Source organism: Scyliorhinus canicula, chromosome 11 (genome assembly GCF_902713615.1).
Source record: "Scyliorhinus canicula chromosome 11, sScyCan1.1, whole genome shotgun sequence".
Taxonomy (NCBI): domain Eukaryota; kingdom Metazoa; phylum Chordata; class Chondrichthyes; order Carcharhiniformes; family Scyliorhinidae; genus Scyliorhinus; species Scyliorhinus canicula.
Window position 1 is genome coordinate 102,703,479 of NC_052156.1, and position 14,178 is coordinate 102,717,656.

Genomic DNA, 14,178 nt, shown 5'->3' on the forward strand with positions numbered 1-14,178 from the left:
TGGGAGGAAACCGGAGCACCCGGAGGAAACCCACGCACACACGGGGAGAATGTGCAGACTCCACACAGACAGCGACCCAAGTCGAAATCGAACTTGGGACCCTGGACCTGTGAAGCAATTGTGCTATCCACAATGCCACCGTGCTGCCCTTAAGAAGAAATTAATCTACACTCCATTATTCTACCCTAATCCATGTACCTATCCAATAGCCGCTTGAAGGTCCCTAACGTTTCCAACTCAACTACTTCCACAGGCAGTGCATTCCATGCCCCCACTACTCTCTGGGTAAAGAACCTACCTCTGACATCCCCCCTATATCTTCCACCATTTACCTTAAATTTATGTCCCCTTGTAATGGTTTGTTCCACCCGGGGAAATATGCTCTGACTGTCTACTCTATCTATTCCCCTGATCATCTTATAAACCTCTATCAAGTCGCCCCTCATCCTTCTCCGTTCTAATGAGAAAAGACCTAGCACCCTCAACCTTTCCTCGTAAGACCTACTCTCCATTCCAGGCAACATCCTGGTAAATCTCCTTTGCATCTTTTCCAAATCTTCCACATCCTTCCTAAAATGAGGTGACCAGAACTGCACACAGTACTCCAAATGTGGCCTGACCAAGGTTTTGTACTGCTGCATCATCACCTCACGACTCTTAAATTCAATCCCTCTGCTAATGAACGCTAGCACACCATAGGCCTTCTTCACAGCTCTATCCACTTGAGTGGCAACTTTCAAAGATCTATGAACATAGACCCCAAGACCTCTCTGCTCCTCTACATTGCCAAGAACCCTACCATTAACCATGTATTCCGCATTCATATTTGTCCTTCCAAAATGGACAACCTCACACTTGTCAGGGTTAAACTCCATCTGCCACTTCTCAGCCCAGCTCTGCATCCTATCTATGTCTCTTTGAAGCCGACAACAGCCCTCCTCACTATCCACGACCCCACCAATCTTCGTATCATCTGCAAATTTACTGACCCACCCTTCAACTCCCTCATCCAAGTCGTTAATGAAAATCACAAACAGCAGAGGACCCAGAACTGATCCCTGTGGTACACCACTGGTAACTGAGCTCCAGGCTGAATATTTGCCATCCACCACCACTCTCTGTCTTCTATCGGTTAGCCAGTTCGTTATCCAACTGGCCAAATTTCCCACTATCCCATGCCTCCTTACTTTCTGCATAAGCCTACCATGGGGAATCTTATCAAATGCCTTACTAAAATCCATGTACACTACATCCACTGCTTTACCTTCATCCACATGCTTGGTCACCTCCTCAAAGAAGTCACTAAGACTTGTAAGGCAAGACCTACCCCTCACAAATCCGTGCTGACTATCCCTAATCAAGCAGTGTCTTTCCAGATGCTCAGAAATCCTATCCCTCAGTACCCTTTCCATTACTTTGCCTACCACCGCAGTAAGACTAACTGGCCTGTAATTCCCAGGGTTATCCCTATTCCCTTTTTTGAACAGGGGCACGACATTCGCCACTCTCCAATCCTCTGGTACCACCCCTGTTGACAGCGAGGACGAAAAGATCATTGCCAACGGCTCTGCAATTTCATTTCTTGCTTCCCATAGAATCCTTGGATATATCCCATCAGGCCCGGGGGACTTGTCTATCCTCAAGTTTTTCAAAATGCCCAACACATCTTCCTTCCTAACAAGTATCTCCTCGAGCTTACCAGTCTGTTTCACGCTGTCCTCTCCAACAATATGGCCTCTCTCGTTTGTAAATACTGAAGAAAAATACTTGTTCAAGACATCTCCTATTTCTTCAGACTCAATACACAATCTCCCGCTACTGTCCTTGATCGGACCTACCCTCGCTCTAGTCATTCTCATATTTCTCACATATGTGTAAAAGGCCTTGGGGTTTTTTTCTTGATCCTACCCGCCAAAGATTTTTCATGCCCTCTCTTAGTTCTCCTAATCCCTTTCTTAAGTTCCCTCCTGGCTGTCTTGTATCCCTCCAGCGCCCTGTCTGAACCTTGTTTCCTCAGCCTTACATAAGTCTCCTTCTTCCTCTTAACAAGACATTCAACCTCTCTTGTCAACCATGGTTCCCTCACTCGACCATCTCTTCCCTGCCTGACAGGGACATACATATCAAAAACACGCAGTACCTGTTCCTTGAACAAGTTCCACATTTCACTTGTGTCCTTCCCTGACAGCCTATGTTCCCAACTTATGCACTTCAATTCTTGTCTGACAGCATCGTATTTACCCTTCCCCCAATTATAAACCTTGCCCTGTTGCTCGCACCTATCCCTCTCCATTACTAAAGTGAAAGTCACAGAATTGTGGTCACTACCCCGAAAATGCTCCCCCACTAACAAATCTATCACCTGCCCTGGTTCATTACCAAGTACGAAATCCAATATGGCCTCCCCTCTGGTCGGACAATCTACATACTGTGTTAGAAAAGCTTCCTGGACACACTGCACAAACACTACCCCATCCAAACTATTTGATCTAAAGAGTTTCCACTCAATATTTGGGAAGTCACCCATGATTACTACCTTGTGACTTCTGCACCTTTCCAAAATCTGTTTCCCAATCTGTTCCTCCACATCTCTGCTGCTATTGGGAGGCCTATAGAAAACTCCCAACAAGGTGGCTGCTCCTTTCCTATTTGTAACTTCAACCCATATTACCTCAGTAGGCAGATCCGCCCTCGAACTGCCTTTCTGCAGCTGTTATACTATCTCTAATTAACAATGCCACCCCCCCCCCCCACCTCTTTTACCATCCTCCCTAATCTTGTAGAAACATCTATAACCAGGGACCTCCAACAACCATTTCTGCCCCTCTTCTATCCAAGTTCCCGTGATGGCCACCACATCGTAGTCCCAAGTACCGATCCATGCCTTAAGTTCACCCACCTTATTTCTGATGCTTCTTGCATTGAGGTATACACACTTCAACCCATCTCCTTGCCTGCAAGTACTCTCCTTTGTCAGTGTTACCTTCCCCATTGCATCACTACGTGCTTTGGCGTCCTGAATATCGGCTTCCTTAGTTGCTGGACTACAAATCCGGTTCCCATTCCCCTGCCAAATTAGTTTAAACCCTCCCGAAGACTACTAGAAAACCTCCACCAGGATATTGGTGCCCCTCTGGTCCCACCTTCCCCATAATGCGCTCTAATTATCCAAATACCTGAAGCCCTCCCTCCTACACCATTCCTGCAGCCACGTGTTCAACCTCACTCTCTCCCTATTCCTAGCCTCGCTATCACGTGGCACCGGCAACAAATCAGAGATGACAACTCTGTCTGTCCTGGCCTTTAACTTCCAGCCTAACTCCCTAAACTTGTTTATTACCTCCACACCCCTTGCCCTACCTACGTCGTTGGTACCAATGTGCACCACAACTTCTGGCTGCTCACCCTCTCCCTTCAGGATCCTGAAGACATGATCCGAGACATCCCTGGCCCTGGCACCCGGGAGGCAACATACCTTCCGGGAGTCTCGCTCGCGACCACAGAATCTCCTATCTATTGCCCTAACCATTGAATCTCCTATTACTATTGCTTTTCTATGCTCCCCCCATACCTTCTGAGCCCCAGAGCCAGACTCAGTGCCAGAGACCTGGCTGCTAGGGCCTTCCCCCGGTAGGTCATCCCCCCAGCAGCATCCAAAACGGTATACTTGTTTTGAAGGGGAACGGCCACGAGGGATCCCTGCACTGTCTGCCTGTTAGTTTTCCTTTCCCTGACTATAACCCAGCTACTCTTGTTCAGTACCTTGGGTGTGGCTACCTCCCTGTAACTCTTCTCGATAACCCCTTCTGCCTCCCGGATGATCCGAAGTTCATCCAGCTCCAGCTCCAGTTCCCTAACACGGTCTCTGAGGAGCTGGAGTTGGGTGCACTTCCCGTAGATACAGTCAGCGGGGACACCAATGGTATCCTTCACCACCCACATCCTACAGGAGGAGCATGCAACTGCCCCAGCCTCCATCCCCTCTTACTTTACAGAATTAGCTGCCCCGTGGACCAACTGGACCTCCGCCCTCCGACTCTGCTTCCAGTCAGCTGTACTCTAAACTCCTGGCTCCCTTCACACTCTTTGATAAATATAGGAAATGAAATGTAAGGAGCACCTTACTCCCTTCTCACCTAACTCCCTCAGTCACCAAACTCTCACTGTAGCACTCAAATGCAACCAGTTCAGCACTCCAGTGCTTATATAGATATATAAGTACTAATACAAATGAGTGCTGGTAAGTAAATGCTTAAAAACATTCAGACATTTAAAGTTTTTCTTTTTTGGTTATTCGAATTATTAAATTGGTCAGATTAGGAATTGCAAACCAAATTGCCCTGGGGCCTCAACATTTTACAGTTTATCTAAATGACTAGGGTGAAGGGGTTGAAGTGTAGTTGCTGAGTTTACTGATGACACAAAGATAGGTCGGAAAGTAAATTGGGAAGAGGATGTAAGGAGGCTTCAAAGGGACATCGATAGGTTAACTGAGGGGACAAAAATCTGGCAAATGGAGTATAATGTGGGCAAATGTGAAATTTTGGCAGGAAGAATAGAAAAGAAGCTTGTCTAAATGGTAAGAGATTGTAGAGTTCTGAGATTAAAAGAGATCATGGTGTCCGAGTGCATTAATCACTAAAGGTGATATATGCCTGGTATACAATTGCAGCCAGTATTAAGGAAAGCAAATAGAATGTTATCATTTATTGTGAGTGGAATTGAATGCAAAGTAGGGAGGTTGTGCTTCAGTTGTACAGGGAATTAGTGAGACCACATCTGAAATATTGTGCACAGTATTGATCTTATTGAAAGAAAGATGTAAATGCGTTGGAAGCAGTTCAGAGCAGGTTTATTCGACCAATAACTGGAATAGACAAAGTTGTCTTCTGAGGAAAGATTGGAGAGGCTTGACTTGTGTGCAGTGGATTTTAGAACGGAAAGAGGCAACTTGGTCGAAACATAGAAGATCCTGAGAGGTCTTGACAGAATGGATTTGGAAACAATGTTTCCTCTTGTAGGAGAACCTTTTTTTAAAATAAGTTTAGAGTACCCAATTATTTTTTCCAATTAAGGGGCAATTTAGCGTGGCCAATCCACCTACCCTACACATCTTTGGGTTGTGGGGGAAAAACCCACGCAGACACGGGGAGAATGAAATTAAAATGAAATGAAAATCGCTTATTGTCACGAGTAGGCTTCAATGAAGTTCCTGTGAAAAGCCCCTAGTCGACACATTCCGGCGCCTGTCCGGGGAGGCTGGTACGGGAATCGAACCGTGCTGCTGGCCTGCTTGGTCTGCTTTAAAAGCCAGCGATTTAGCCCAGTGAGCTAAACAAACTCCACACAGACAATGACCCAGGGCCAGGATTCGGACCCGGGTCCTCAGCGCCGTAGGCAGCAATGCTAACCCACTGTGCCACCATGCTGCCCCAGGAGCATCTTTTAATACAGACAAGGAGATCTCTCTTCTCGCAGAGAATAGTGAGTCTCTGGAACTCTCCTCCTCAAAAGGCAGCGGAAGCAGGGTCTTTGAATATTTTTAAGGCAGAGCGAGATAGATTATTGATTAGCAAGAGGGTGGCAGGTTATTGTTGGGGATGGGCAGGAATGCGGGGTTGAGGTTACAGTTAGATGATCTTGGTGAATAGTGGAGCAGGCTCGAGGGCCAGAGAGGCCGACTCCTGCTCCTAATTTGTATGTTTGTAATTAATGACGTACCGATAATTAATATGAATTCTTCAGTATTTTTACTTTCTACTTTATTCCACTGCGATGACCTTTTTTCGATTTCACTTCAGCCCAAATCAAGCAAACAGTTTGAAAACACCACCATGTAAAGGCCGACCATTAGTCTCCAAAATTCAGCTTTTGCATGAGTATATATGGCGGATGGTGATTCAGTCAGGTTATTGAGAACATAACTCCCAGAAGTAAATAACAAGTGCAGCCAATGATTCAGTTGGTATCACTCTCGCGTCTGAGATGGAACGTTGATGTCTAAAGACTTTAGCACAAGATCCAGGCAATTACTCCCAGTGTAGTACAAAGCAAGTGCTGTACTGTCAGAGGGTCAGTACTGAGGGGGTGCTGCACTGTCAGAGGGTCAGTACTGAGGGAGCACTGTACTGTCAGAGGGTCAGTACTGAGGGAGTGCTGTACTGTCAGAGGGTCAGTACTGAGGGGGTGCTGCACTGTCAGAGGGTCAGTACTGAGGGAGTGCCGCACTGTCAGAGGGTCAGTACTGAGGGGGTGCTGCACTGTCAGAGGGTCAGGAATGCGGGAGTGCTGCACTGTCAGAGGGTCAGTACTGAGGGAGTGCTGTACTGTCAGAGGGACAGTACTGAGGGAGTGCTGTACTGTCAGAGGGACAGTACTGAGGGAGTGCTGCACTGTCAGAGGGTCAGGAATGCGGGAGTGCTGCACTGTCAGAGGGTCAGTACTGAGGGGGTGCTGCACTGTCATAGGGTCAGGAATGAGGGAGTGCTGCACTGTCAGAGGATGTGTACTAAGGGAGTTCTGCACTGTCGGAGGGACAGTTCTGAGGGAGTGCTGCACTGTCAGAGGGTCAGTACTGAGGGAGTGCTGCACTGTCAGAGGGTCAGTACCGAGGGAGTGCTGCAGTGTCAGAGGATGTGTACTAAGGGAGTTCTGCATTGTCGGAGGGACAATACTGAGGGAGCGCTGCACTGTCAGAGGATCAGTATTGAGGGAGTTCTGCACTGTCGGAGGGACAGTACTGAGGGAGCGCTGCACAGTCAGAGGGTCAGTATTGAGGGAGTTCTGCACTGTTGGAGGGACAGAACTGATGGAATGCTGCACTGTCAGAGGGTCAGTAATGAGGGAGAGCTGCACCGTTGATGGGTCAGTAATGAGGGAGTGCTGCACTCTCGGAGGGTCAGTAATGAGGGAGTGCTGCACTGTCAGAGAGTCAGTACTGAGGGAGTGCTGCACTGTCAGAGCATCAGTGATGAGTGTGTGCTGCACTGTCAGAGGATGTGTACTAAGGGAGTTCTGCACTGTCGGAGGGACAGTTCTGAGGGAGTTCTGCACTGTCAGAGGGTCAGTACTGAGGGAGAGCTGCACTGTCAGAGCATCAGTACTGAGGGAGTGCTGCACTGTTTGACGGTCAGCACTGAGTGAGTACTGCACTGACAGAGGGTTAGTGCTGTGAGGGTGCTGCACTGTTAGAGGGTCAGTAATTACCGAATGCTGCAATGTCAGAGAGTCGGGGCTGAGGAGTGCCGCACTGTCAGAGGGTCAGTACTGAGGGAGTGCTGCAGTCAGAGAGTCAGTACTGAGGGGGCACTGCACAGTCAGAGGGTCAGTACTGAGGGAGTTCTGCACTGTTGGAGGGACAGAACTGTTGGAGAGCTGTACTGTCCGAGGTCAGTATTGAGGGAGTGCTGCGCTGTCAGAGGATCAGTACTATGGGAGTCCCGCACTGTCAGAGGGTCAGTAATGAGCGAGTGCTGCACTGTCAGAGAGTCAGTACTGACAGAATGCTGCGCTATCAGGGGTTCAGTACTGAGGGCATGTTGCACTGTTAGAGGGTCAGTACTGAAGGAGTACTGCACTGTCAGAGGGTCAGTAATGAGCGAGTGCTGCACTGTTAGAGGGTCAGTAATGAGGGAGAGCTGCACTGTCGGAGGGTCAGTAATGAGGGAGTATTGCACTGTCGGCGGGTCAGTAATGTGGGAGTGCTGAATTGTTGGAAGGTCAGTAATGAGCGAGTGCTGCACTGTCAGAGTGTCAGTAATGATGGAGAGCTGTATTGTCATTAGTCAGTTATGAGGGAGTGCTGCACTGTCGGAGGGTCAGTGCTGAGCGAGTGCTGCACTGTTGGACAGTCTGTACTTGGGGAGTCCCGCACTGTCAGAGAGTTAGTACTGAGGGAGTTCTGCACTGTCAGAGGGTCAGTACTGAGGAAGCATGGCACTGTCACAGGGTCTGTATTGAGGGAGTTCTGCACTGTCGGAGGGACAGAACTGAGGGAGTGCTGCACTGTCAGAGGAACAGTACTGAGAGAGCGCTGCACGTTCAGAGGGGCAGTAATGAGGGAGTGCTGCACTGTCAGTGGGTCAGTACGGAGGGAGAGCTGCATTGTCAGAGGGTTAAAACTGAGGAGGTTCTGCATTGTTGGAGGGACAGAACTGAGGGAGTTCTGCATTGTTGGAGGGACAGTCTGAGGGAGTGCTGCTCTGTTACAGGTGCTGGCTTTTAAGCTAAGGTGGTGCCTGACTTCCTAGTTGGATGTAACAATCCCACAGCACCATTAAAAGAGCAAACTTGTTTCTGGTTATCCCAGGTTATCTATTTTAATAGATTGTGGGATCTTGCTGTGCACGAATTGGATACCACATTTGCCTACCTTGTAACGATTAATACATTTCAAAAGGACTTTATTGGGCGCAAAACCCTTAGGGAGGTTCTGAGGTCTGCTATGTAAATACACATCTTTCTTAATGAACATCAGTTTAGTCACTTCCTTTTCTCACTCATAAATAGCATGAATTATGTCAGCATTGAGGGATACTCAGGAATAATCAACAAGAGTAATCCAATTGAATAGCTTCTTAAATAACCCTTCAAATCTTGTGCTGCGCCGACGGCCCTGAAATTATTCCAGTTCACCAATTTTCCAAACTACACACCTCCTGTGCAAAGCTGGTTATTCTGTAACACGTTATTGTCCTGTTATGTCACAGTGAGGTGGTTGAATTATTGTCTCTTTCTTTCCTTCCTATGCCTCAGTCCTAAGAGTCAAGATTCTCTCAGCACATGACAGAGGGTCGCATGCAGAGGTCAATGTCAAGGTCAAGAAGGTGTTGAAACTGACAAAGTTAAAGATTCACCGGGGCAAGCGGGTGCTGTACCCAGAATCCTGGACAAACCGAGGCTGTACATGCCCAGTTCTAAACCCTGGTAAGAAACACGTCGACAACAGCAAACACAACACAAACATATCACCATCCTGCTGAATATTCATTGCCCAACCCAATACAAATGAACTCACAATTATGGACTGGCAGCAAAGGTTATTGGGCAGGGCTGCACTGTAATCAGCCATCATCCCTGCAGTGCAGAGGGGAGGCCATTCAGCCCAATGAGTTTGCACCGACCCCCTGAAAGAGCATTCTACCTGGTTGCACTCCCCTCCCCTATCCCCGTAACCCCACACATTGACCATGGCCATTCCCCCAACCTGCACATCTTTGGACACTAAGGGGCAATTTAGCATGACTAATCCACTTAACCTGAAGAGAAATGAATATCTCTACTATACCAATCATTTGTGTTATTGTCTCAATAATAAGAACCTAGGAGCTGTGGTGGATTTAGGAACCGCAACACACATAAATCACAAAAAGCTAATGTAAAAAAAACCAAGATCTATCACGGGGAGGATCCAGTTTCGACCCCGACCCCAGGTCACTGTTCATGTAGAGTTTGCACATTCTCCCCATGTCTGTGTGGGTCTCACCCCACGACTCAAAAAGATATGATGGGTAGGTGAATTGACCACACTGAATTGCCCCTTAATTGAAAATAAAAGAATTTGGTACTCTAAATTTGTATTAAAAAAACAAGATCTAAAAGCTTAATGGCCTTTATCTTTAGGAGCCAGGAATACCATGGGCAGAGACTGATGCTTCAGTGCCCAGAGAGAAAGTGCCCTGATGGCAACCAAGTCAGGCACAGCAGCAGGAGTTGATTAGATTTATCCAGAATTCCTGAAGAACGTTTATCAACTTCCACAGCATAGGTACCATTCCAAACAGCTGGTACCAATCCCAGAAAATGGGAATACCAAGACAGGGGACCCCCTCAGCTACCTCCCTATCGCTCTGCTCTCAATGATATATAAGGTCCTAGAATGCCTCCTGCTAAACAGACTTGAGTCTACCCTGGAAGCAGCGATGCACCTTTCCCACACACCCCAAGCCCCACAGGAAGTAGCTTTCGCACAGGTCGCAACTGCTCCGAGCTGGTCCTGTTCTCCCATATTGAGGCCGATTTCCAGAAAGGGCTGAAGACAGGAATGGCAGTGTTGATGTACCCAACAGGCATGCTGTTGATACTGCTGTGTGTACAGCAAGCAATTCCATGTGTGTACCTTGGAGATCAAATCAGCTGGTCAGGCTTTTAGAAATGAAATCAGGAAGTGCCTTTTTAAACCATGGCTTGTGCAAATTTGGAACTCTCTCCAAATGGATGTGGGTACTGGGCAGCAGTTTGAGCTTTGAACACTGAGGCTGATAGATTTTTGTTAATAAGGATACCAAGGAATATGGCACAAAAGCGGATAAATAGAGTTGAGGTTTAGATCGATCATGAATGTCGGAACAGTCTAAACAAGCTTGACTGGCTGAATAGTATCTTCCTTTTCCTAAAATGAAATGAAAATCGCTTATTGTCACAAGTAGGCTTCAAATGAAGTTACTGTGAAAAGCCCCTAGTCGCCACATTCTGGTGAGGGATGATTAGACAAGGGTGAGCTGATGTAATTCAGTCAAACATCCTTTTTTAAAATAAATTATTTTTTCCAGTTAAGGGGCAATTTAGCGTGGCCAATCCACCTACCCTGCACATCTTTGGGTTGTGGGGGTGGAACTCATGCAGACACGGGGTGTAGGAATCTACTGTGTGGTTTAAGTGTAGTCTTGTATACATTTCAAAACTCAGTAGAAATTTAAGTTACACTTCTCGGATGCGAAATAAAAATCTTTTATTGTGTCTATTGATTATAATTGAGAGACTGAAATCTTCTTGGGGTTACAAATCAAATGTTCCCAATAAAGCCCTTGCCAGCAAAAGACTTTACGAGATTAATTCACTTAATGGTTCACAAACAGATTTAACTTTCAAAATACAGTAATGGTTCTTTGCTCAAAGCAAAACAGCTTGCGCAGACTTTAAGAATTAGAGTGGAAATATGAAAATACGAAATAAGGATAGCGAGTAGTTAGGTAAAAGCTATAGAGTGATATTGGATGGAACCTATCTATGTGCAGCACGGTAGCATGGTGGTTAAGGGGGGGGGTTGTTGGGTTCCGGGTATAGGGTGGATACGTGGGTTTGAGTAGGGTGATCATTGCTCGACACAACATCGAGGGCCGAAGGGCCTGTTCTGTGCTGTACTGTTCTATGTTCCCTATCAGAAATAGCTGGTTCCCCTCACGGGGAGAATATGCAAACATCATATGGACAGTGACCTGGGTCCGGGATCGAACCACGGTCCTCAGCGCCGTGATGCAGCAGTGATAACCACTGTGCCACCGTGCTGCCCTTCATTCAAACATCCTGACCTTAGTTTCTGATTTCTAAATCCACGTTTCTAATGGAACCTGCCTGTGTAAACCTGTCACACTGCTATTACACGCTCACACCAAGAGGTGGCACTGCATGGGGGTTGATTATAAAAATATGAACATAAGCTTTATAATGGCAAGAACTGACAGAACGGATAACGACCAAGGAAAAATGATTTCAAAGCTTTAAGATAAATGTTGCATTAATTATTGCCTTATCATCACAGGACTTCATACACACAGTGAATTTTGTGTCTGATTGTTCCGTCTCAATTTGGCTTGAGTTTTCTACATTGCTAATTCTTTTTTTTTTTATAAATTTAGAGTACCCAATTATTTTTTCCAATTAAGGGGCAATTTAGCATGGCCAATCCACCTACCCTGCACATCTTTTGGGTTGTGAACACGGGGGAGAATGTGCAAACTCCACACGGACAGTGACCCAGGGCTGGGATTCGAACCCGGGTCCTCAGTGCCGTAGGCAGCAATGCTAACCACTGTGCCACCGTGCTGCCCTACATTGCTAATTCGAGCTTGCCTTTCACACTGAGTTTCACAGATGGCAGGAGAATCTAGGAGCTAGGGTTGTGCCAGAACCAAAATCCAAGCCCTTCCCCCTTCCCGCCCTGCCAGAGTGACAGCGTAAACCACGCCCACTCTTTTTTCCAAGAGGTTCAATATCGGGAGAGAAAAGTGGTCTGTCCAACTGAAGAGCTACACACCAGTTTTCAGTCTGAGCCTGACACTTTGCCAAAGATACCACCCATTATCTTAGTGTATTCAGCAGAATTACTTACATTACCCTCGATCCCTTCATCCAAGTCTTTAATATAGATTGGAAATAGTTGAGACAGCAGCAATGTGTGGCACTCCTCCAGTTCCAGTTTGCCAATTTGTAAATAATCCCATTTATCCCAACTCTGTTTCTTGTTAGCTAGCCAATCCACTATCCATGCCAATATAGGAAGATAGGAATTAGGAGCTGAAGTAGGCAATTTAGCTCTTCAAGCCTGCTCCCCCATTCAATCAGATCATAGTTGATCTCTTCCTGGTCTCAAACCTAGCTTCCTAATTGTTCACCATATCCCTTTAACCTGTTTTTAAAACCAGAAATATATCTATCTCCCTCTTGAAACCATTTAATGATTGGGATATATCACCCCAAGACATATAAGCAATTGAAGGAAATTTATTTTACTCCTTCAATCGTGCCCAGGAAGCATTAATCCTTCTCCCAGTGATGAGTACTTCACTGACCCGTGTCTTTCACCTTTAACAGGTACAGAGTATCTCGTAGCAGGGCATGAGGATATTCGCAGCGGCCGTCTGATCATCAACATGAAGAGCTTTGTCCATACTTGGAAACCAGACCTCGGCCGGAGAATGGCCCACATCCTGAGAGCAAAGTGCTAGTCGAGCCCAGCGTTTCAGACCAGGATGGTGTTTCCCGATGGTATTGAGCAGGTCTCTGTCCGAAGGGAAACTGTCAGCCAAGAATTGTTGTGGTTAAGCTCGAATACGGAATGGTTGCACATCTAAGTATCTGCTGAGCTGGTTGCGAACCAAAGTTGGCCTTGAATTATTTTCTTTCTAAAAGAAAACTCTTGCTTTTTTTATATGTAATAACGCACTTTATTAGCTGACGGGTCATGATGTGGCAGGGGTGGGGGGGGGGGGGGGGGGGAGATTATTACGTACACGACTTGAAAAATTAATGAGTTACGGATGACAGGAGATCTGGTAGCATTAATCCAGCTGTTACCACCCGCCCCCCCACTCTGTAACATCTGTAACATTGTCATAGACATTGAATCCGAAGGACTGAGAGAGACGTTGCTTCAAAAGAGTTTTCTGCATTTACAAACTGCAAAAGAAAGTCAGTCAGAATGTTTGTACGTCATAATTGACTGTTGGTTTCTTTCCTATTGATCCTGCGGACCAAGAATAAGTGAAGCTGGACACTCCATATTGTTTAACAGAATACAAGACAATTGCTTTTTGGGGCCGGAATATGTCCTTGACCTCTATCATTTCTCTCATTTTGAGTCTCCATATACCGCTGGACTCTGTCAAAAATTAAAGGTTTTCTGCAAATGAATGATAGTTTTATGTAGATGTACACCTTATGCACTGGACCTTAAAAGGGAAATCTGCAGTGTTACATGGTAATATGATGTGTAGTCTTGGAACGGTAATGTATAGATATACGTATGCACTTAGCAGTCCTGTGGATTTGCAAAAATTGCCATTTTGCCATTTTATTTTTTACTTCAAAATTTACACAATAAAATTGACAAAACTGTACAGTCGCTGAATCCTCTCTGGTCCATTCAACAATAAATTATTGGCCAAAAGAAATGTCATTCCTATACCGGGCATCCTTAGTGTAGCTCCAGGTGGGAGATGGTTTGGAATTGGGGCTGATTTTCAATTTATATCATACATAATAGTGCAAAACAATAAAACACCAGGACAGACATAGACCCCTGAATCATGGCCTACAATCTCCCACAACCTAACCCCTCCCCCCCCCCCTTTCCTTCTCCATCTCCACCCCTTTTTAACATTGTTTTCTATTGGTTATTTACATTTGGCTGGTAGCAGCGCTGTTACATTAGTGTTTAAACATCCAGGAAGCAAGTATAAATAACAAGGGATCCATTGCGAATGTATTGTACAAAATATAGTGCAGGCTATGAGTTGACGGATTTTGTTGCAAACCGATGTGTGGGAGGGGGAAGGAAGGGGCATGTTTGATTTAGGCCCCCTGTGGTCTGGTATCCAGCCTCACTGTTCTACTATTTATGTGTGGCTCCCTGATATAGGAACATACCAAAGGGGATGCTTGAGGTCCCCCCCCCCCCCC

General features: G+C 46.3%; 1 protein-coding gene across 1 annotated transcript in view; it reads left to right on the forward strand.

The window, feature by feature from the left end:
- The window catches only part of ntn4 (netrin 4), a 163,367-nt gene extending 149,746 nt beyond the window's left edge, over positions 1-13,621 (forward strand). The window contains exons 9-10 of the mRNA XM_038812203.1: positions 8,755-8,925; positions 12,592-13,621. Coding sequence (XP_038668131.1) covers positions 8,755-8,925; positions 12,592-12,725 — 305 coding nt within the window. The 3' untranslated portion in view covers positions 12,726-13,621. The remainder of the gene's footprint in view (positions 1-8,754; positions 8,926-12,591) is intronic.
- Positions 13,622-14,178: the final 557 nt, after the last annotated feature.